This window comes from Rhamphochromis sp. 'chilingali' (genome assembly GCF_963969265.1).
Source record: "Rhamphochromis sp. 'chilingali' genome assembly, chromosome: 6".
Taxonomy (NCBI): domain Eukaryota; kingdom Metazoa; phylum Chordata; class Actinopteri; order Cichliformes; family Cichlidae; genus Rhamphochromis; species Rhamphochromis sp. 'chilingali'.
The window spans coordinates 17,552,111-17,559,601 of record NC_137933.1 but is presented as its reverse complement, the minus strand read 5'-3'; the positions used below and the strand labels follow the sequence as shown (position 1 = coordinate 17,559,601).

General features: G+C 38.2%; 1 protein-coding gene across 1 annotated transcript; it reads left to right on the top strand.

Annotated features, from left to right (window-relative positions):
- Window positions 1–285: 285 nt before the first annotated feature.
- LOC308398473 (uncharacterized protein) lies at window positions 286–4,357 on the top strand (the record flags this gene model as incomplete). Its single annotated transcript, XM_080885132.1, has 6 exons — window positions 286–722; window positions 859–958; window positions 1,281–1,376; window positions 1,858–1,992; window positions 3,675–3,753; window positions 4,278–4,357. The coding sequence occupies exons 2-6, from the start codon at window positions 875–877 to the stop codon at window positions 4,355–4,357; spliced, it is 474 nt and encodes a 157-aa protein (XP_080741258.1). The 5' UTR covers window positions 286–722; window positions 859–874.
- Between the last annotated feature and the right edge of the window lie 3,134 nt (window positions 4,358–7,491).

Sequence of the window (7,491 nt, the reverse complement as noted above, 5' to 3'; positions counted from 1 at the left end):
CTTTAGCAGGAAATTCAGAGGTCAGTAAAGCTACACTGTAAACCCCAACAGTCCACCTGACTTATAAAGTTTGTGGATACAACAATTAAAATGCGTCACAAAGTTGAAACAACTTAAAACTTTTCTGTTCTCTTAACGATTCAAACAGTTATAATTGTACATGGCTTAGAAGTTAAGAGTAAATACTGCTTTTTTAATTATGATTTTTGAGTAAATGTTTTTTTTTACAACAGCAGCCTCATTGTTCGGCCGGGTTTTTTTTCTTCTTCTCATTAGCATCATTCAAAAGTGACTTAGCTAGCAGTGGCAACTTCTATCTTAAGCAGCAGCCTGTAAAAGAAGTAGTTTGTAAGTAGAAGTTCTGTGTAATATTACAAGTATCTCACTGATGTATTATGTACTATTGCATAACAATGTGTCTTTGCAAAGATTTATCCCGCAGTTTGGCTTGGTTTTTTAAAATAACTGCAGTGTAAATTCATATGTATTCTGTGCTTTTTTTTTTGCTTTTTTTTTTTTCCAACTTAACAGAATTTATACATGGTGAGACAATGTTGATTATATGGTAAAAACTTAAAACTAAAAGAGGGTTACTGTTTACCATGACTAAATGGAATGATGGCCTGTGACTTTGTAACATCTGAAATTCTTACCTATGTTTTGGACTGTTGGATGATCGGCCATAGAATTCAAGACTGCACTCAAAGTAAACAGCAGTAATTGTAAGTTTGTTTTTTTTTACCATGCTAAGTGTTTATTTTGTCATGAAATGTACAGTGTACTTTTGAAATTTTTGAAAGCTGTAATGATGGCTGAGTATATAATTATCACTGACCAGTTCTACGCTGAACTTGACAGACACACACCACGACTTATGGCTCTATACAGACAGAAGGCTGCACGGACTGGCAAGATATCAGAGGCTCTGCGAACCATCCTGAATCATTATGATCTTCAGGTGAATATTGATAATGATAAAATTAACACAAATTAAAAGTTTCACTGATAAAAACTCAATTTTTCCTTGCTTTGAACATCTGTGTTTTATACAGATTACAGCTCTGATCTGGTATGTTACTTTAAAATACTGTGTAGGATTTTTGTCAAATGAGTAAGATACAGACTCTTTGTCATAAGAGACAGAAAGGTTGTGTCTTAAAAGAAATGTCTCCAAAATTATGTAGAGTCACATGTCATGCAGTTTCATAAACATGTATTCTCCCCAAAAGAATGACACCTGAAAACTTTGTGTTCAATGAACTTTTCTTTTCCCTTTTTAGGAGGCGCCTGATATCAACGTGAAACGCACTGCAGTGCTTCGTGCCCTTCCTGTATACCTGCGGGAGGAGGACCCAGAATTCTTTAAGACATGTAATGTAAGTGTATTTTTGCATCACTTAAATTCTGCCAGTGAGATAAAACACCATGGATTTTTTTAAATACAATTTAATACCCTAGCAGCTACCAAATTGTACAAGCAAAATACCCTCTCTTTAGAAAACCCTCACACACACACACAGGGTCAGGAGCAGGGCACAGGCGTATCACAGCACTTCGGCTACGCTGCAGGTGGCCCCAAAAACAAGGCTGAAGTCAAGATTTAGTTTCTTTTTGAGATAAAGTCATAAAATAAAAAATGACTTCTTTTTTTTTTTTTTTTTTTTTAGAAAAATAACAAACATACTAATTATGTAATGCAAGAAGCTAACGCATTAATGTACATTTTTCAAAAAAGTAGAGTACCCTAACCCGTTACAAAGTAACCCACTACACTGCTGAATTTTTTGCTAGATTACAGGTCTTGCTTGTCACATTCTCTCAAACCAACCTTACTTATTGATACTGTGTCTATTCCAGGCGGACACATTGGATGAGTCGACCCTCATTGACACTCCAGTTGCCCTTCTCACAGTGGTTACCGACGGCGCTTCCCAGACCAGTCCAGTCCATTTTACTTCCTTAAGCATGGCCATTGTGGTGGAAGGCGACTTGGTGATGCGTGATATTCCCAGATTTGCAGATGCATTTGCCTTATTGTTTGGCTAGATCTATGCTCTGCATTTAGACTACCCCAGGAAGCTCGTTCACACATTTACCTTTGTCCAAAAAATCTTCATGGGGCTTGTTGACGGCAAACCTCTGAAACCCTGCCTACATGCTCTTAAAAATGATTTGTTGCTGAAAGAGTAGTTCTGGAAGGAATATAAGGCAATGTTTGTTAGGACATGCACTCTGTTACTGAGCACTTTGTTTTAAGCACTTTATTTAAAGCACTTTAAGTTTACTACAGACTTTGGGTGGATTTAACTCCATCAGTTTACCTAACTTTGCTCTGGTTATTTGGAAGATGATCATCTTTATTTGTACCCATTTTATAAAATTGTTTTTCATTTCTTTTTCAAACAAAAGTGATTAGTATTTGACTTTTTATTTTGAATTTATGTATTTTGAGAAAGATGCAATTAGGACTGATGTTGTCCTTTGTGATTTTATAAAAAGATACATGTTCTACATTGAATTTATAATGCTCACTTTATGGTGCCAATGTCCATGTTAGTGGTTTTATAAAAACACTAAGTGATGTTTTTACATTTCCATAAAAAATGTTAAATAAACAAAATGTAAAGTAAATGAATTTCTCTAATTTTTTTTACTAGTCTACACTCAAACATTTAATAATAAATTTCTTTTAATTAATAATCATATAATTTGCATTTAGTTTGTAATATAATTGCATTGTGTTGGATCAAAATAGTAAACTACAAAAAACACAAAAATATTAAAATTAAAGTATATACAGTTTTTAAGTAAAGCTCAATTAATAAAATAAAAATATAATTTTAAATTTTTAAGTTAACAATAAATACAAATTTTGAGTACCCCATACTTAGAAAAGATGAGTTTGTGTACTTAAAACTTTTGAGGTAATCAGTTTCCACAAATGTTTTAAGTTCAGTCAACTGATTCGGGTTTACAGTGTACCGTTTCAACAACACTTAAGCCTTGAACACTTTTCATAAACGTTAATCTAGCTAATCTTAACATTAGCTGTTAGCAATTACCTAGTAGCCACATTGGTAATCTGTTAGCATTAACACAGTGGCTAGAAGACTGTAGCTAACAAATGAATAATTACGAAATACTGAGCTGTGACAGAGCGAATTACAGATACACCGAGAACTGGTTGGGTTGCTGTACTAAGCAGCAGGGGAATCAAAGTTGAACTGAGCAGAGTATCCAGAGTGTGGAGAACTAATCTGAGCAAATAAAGAGTGAAACGCGGAGCAGAGCAGCTGAAAAGGGTGGATTTCATGCCTGAGGGGCAGAGTTGAGAAGATAAAGAGCTGCAGACTGAGGCTGAGCAGTGGGAATGATGGATGAGAGAGAGGCTGCAGACAGACGCGGACAAGATGATCAACTTTAACTATTCTGCTCTTACAATAATTTATTCAAATGTGTTTCTTATTTTGTTGTAGCCAGCTGTGTGGTCAGTTTAAAATGCAGGCGGTGTTCAGTTTAGTCTTACAGTATTTTTTTATACCACACTTAATCCAAAATTAATGTTTAACTTGTTCATAATGCTGTTCTTCTTCACTAATTCAATTATTTAGATGTATTAGATATTAGATTGGGTATTTAGATGTATTGTGTTGTCTTTTTTACCCTTTGTTTAGGTTCCAATAGAAACACTTCTCCAAAAATATAAAGTAATGTCAGTGGTCGAGGTGTTCCTGCAGGTGATCAGGTTCCAAGGTGCCGGGCAGAGCGCACAAAAGGATGCCGAGCCATCCTTAACTTCATTAACACCAAAGCACCCAAAACTGATTAACAACCCTGTTCTACCAAACTAATGACATCAGTACCCTAAAAGATTAATTGACTTCCTTGGTATCAGTATCATGTTTGAAATTTAGTATCGTGACAACTCTACTCACATGTCCAGTTTCAAAACACCACAATGGCAAAAACAGCCATATTTTAGATATAGATTCTGTTTTATTCTGGACTGAAAATTCTGGCAAGTTTAGTTTACTTCACTAACAAAATGACTGTATGTTGTAAAATGAGCATGTTTTTAAGTGCTTTTTTTTAAAAAAGGGAAAAAAAGATGTGAACACTTTAATTTGTTCATCTAAGAGGTCTGAGACATCGCTAGACAAACGTATCAGTGTGCCTCAATTCCTGCATGCTCATGCAACCAAATCCACGTGAAAGTGAAAATCTCACTGAAAGAGCAATGCTTGGCCTCTCTCAGCCTCTATTGATCTGTTCCCTAGATGAGGGCAAGGTGAAGGACACAGCCCTCAATTGGATACAAGGAAGAAGGCAGAAAGAGGAAGAGGACGATGACAGATAGAGGTAAAGTGCTGCAGGAGAAAGAGAAGCAAGCAGAATGGGGAAGAGCTGTGGAGGTGGAGGAGAGAGAGAGAGAAAGGATCTGCAGGGGGCTGACTAACAATGGATGTGCAGCAAGGAATTTAGCGTAAAACAGACAGTGTGATGTACTTAAACTGGATTCAGTTTGCAGATTTAAGTAATGTTTCGTCTCTGCACCGCTTTATTCAATTCTGTACACGTCTTGTCTCACACACTGATCTACTAGTACGTCTACACCAACAAAAGTGTGTTTTATTGATGGCAAAAGCTCATCTCTACACTCTAGAGTGTCAGGGCATCAATGAAAATACATCACAGAGAGGAAGCAGTCAACTTCAGCCTCCACACTGACAATAAATCTGAGGGTGAGAGGGCCTTGTAGGATATGTGGAAAAAAAAACCTCATTCTCGCTGATGAGAAAGGTATGTGACGCAAAAGGACACTCCATCTAAAATGGGCTTCTGTCAGCACAGAAATGAAGGAGTTGGAGCGACAGTAGAAAGGAGAGAGGGAGATTAGCAGTGGATATGAGAAGGACAACAGATGAGCGGTTGTCTCCGCAGCTGAATCACATTCTCCGAGCCTATCAACAAGACACTTGGAGAATACAGTCGAGTCCAGTCTGGGGATTAAAAAAAGAAGGGGGTTGAACAACTGAGAAATAGACCGAGGTGTAAAAAGGAGAAATGTTGAAGAGGAAAATAACAGCTTCCATTGCAGACGGAGGGAGAAGGAGAGCACTGAAAATCAGCTGGAAGATGAATTTCTGTTGGCCTTGAGTTCCGCAGGCAATCCAACCCTGAGCCGACCTCTGCGTGTCTTACCATTTTACTTACCTGTTTTATTTGTGGTAACAATTTATGCATTTTCTGTTGTGGCCCATTTTCTGTTTCTCTGCTTCAAAGCAGTTAAACTGTCTCCAATGTAAACTGAAGAGTCAAACACCATTATTTTAGCACGTCCGACACACAGATTTGATTTAGCTTCCTTAAATGAATATATCAAAAAAAATGATTAAAAGTAGAGGTAATATTGTGCACCCTGCAATTTCTGGACGAAGGAAGAAAAAAAGATGCTTTTAGCTGTTGTGCTGTTTAAATGTGTTGACTGCTGTATGCTTGCTGGGAATGAAGCATATTTTCACAAGTTTTGGTCTAATGTGGTGACACTATTTAATTTTATTCAGGTGCTACATGGACCTGGAACTGTCCAAGCCTGGAATTGCAAATGACTTCAAGCCTTTTTATCCAGTGCATGGCTGACTGAAAGGAACAGGATTACCGGTTTATAAAAGTGTAGAGAATATGTTCCTTCTTTTCAGTCTAAAGAGTTTCGGATGTATGCACGTGTCACCAGAAATTGTTGGTGTACAAGGTCTCTTTTCAAACATTTACACTTTTAAACTGAAAAGCAAATAATGGATCATTCAGTTTGTGGAATTTATAAACATAACTTTGGGTGCTGTCTGCTCTTGGGTTTTTCAACAATACAAACATACGAACATATAAAACCAACAATTTCACATTATTTGGTCTGGTTCTTAACTATCCAACATTTTGTTTAGTTTTCTTAAATTATATTATTATGATTATATTGGACAGCACCTTGTAGAGTCTGCAGGTTCTCCCCGTGTCTACGTGGGTTCTATGGGTACTCCACCTTCCTCCCACAGTCCAAAGACATGCAATTAGTGGGGTTAGGCCAATTAATGATTCTAAATTGCCCACAGGTGTGAACCATCTGTCCAGGGTGTCTCGCCCTATGGCATCCTGGATTGGCTCCAGCCCTCCCACAACTCTTGAATTGGGTCAGCAGAAGAGGATGGATGAATAGTATTCCAGGAACTCGTCTTTATCAAAGCGTTGAGAGTAGGGACACACTGCTGGCGCCAGTAGCAGTTTTTGATACGGGCGACACGGGCGGTTGCCCAGGGCATGAGTACGAGCAATAAAAAACATTGCTCGTACTCATGCTGCCCCGACGTCAGCCAGCGCATATTGGGAATGGCATAGGCACCGATCGGTTTTCTATCGCCCATTTGCTGGGAGTAAGGGTGCCCTCCGTTTACGAGGTGCGCCTGCTGCTTGCAGCACAGGGAGGAGAGGGCGGGGCGGCGGGGGATTCTCTGGCAGGCTGGAGCAGCATCTAATAACCAACTCGCAAAATAAAAAAAAAATAAAAACAAATAAAAACAAACCAACAAACACGAAAACACCAGACATTATGATACAAACTTATAATCTGCACCAATGTTTTTTCGAAATTCTATACGCAAAAAGTGAGCGCCTGCTCGCTGCTTAAGTCAAAGTAAACTTTATTGTCATCTCCGCTACATACAGTCCAGTATATAGAGAGACGAGACAACGAAGCTCAAGTTACAGCAGTGCAAGTAAACAAACAATAAATATAAGAAGAGTAAGAAAATATACACTTTAGGACTAGGGGTAAAGGGATCAATAACAATTTAAAATTTATAATTTACAGTTTGATGATTTAAAGTCTCACACACAACCCGTCGACAGGGGAGGATGGCCGGCTGCTTCCAAGTAGAGCACATTTCATTTATAATGTTGTAAATCCAAGCCCATTATGTATTCATGATCAGAATCCTGGGTTGTTCGAAATCCCAGAAATACACCTTAGACAAAGTGAATCTGTGAACTAAGGGTCTAGGTTCATTAGGTTATGTTGTGGTGATCCTCGGGGTGGGGGATGGGTGTTCATACTGAAGTGCAAAATCAAAACCAATGGAAGATGGACAAGAAAAGTTCAAAGCCATCAGGTGCTCAGTTTAGAAAAAAATAGAAAAGAAGAGGAGGAGAAACGAGCAAAAGATACAGGTAAGCAGATGTGTCATTGGGGGGGCGCCAGAGGGAGTGTTTGCCCAGGGCACCAAACAGGCTAGGACCGCCACTGGCTGGCGCTCTGACATGATGGAAAATATCTGAGATCCTCAAGACCCATTTGGACATTACAACTGAATGCACAGTGCATAAACGTTCATGCTACTGTTTGAGGTTATGATGTAATGCATAAACAATGGAAACTCCAGAAGAAAATCACTTAAGTTTGGTGTGTGTTGAAGTTGCTATGTCTTCTGCTAACTTACTAGC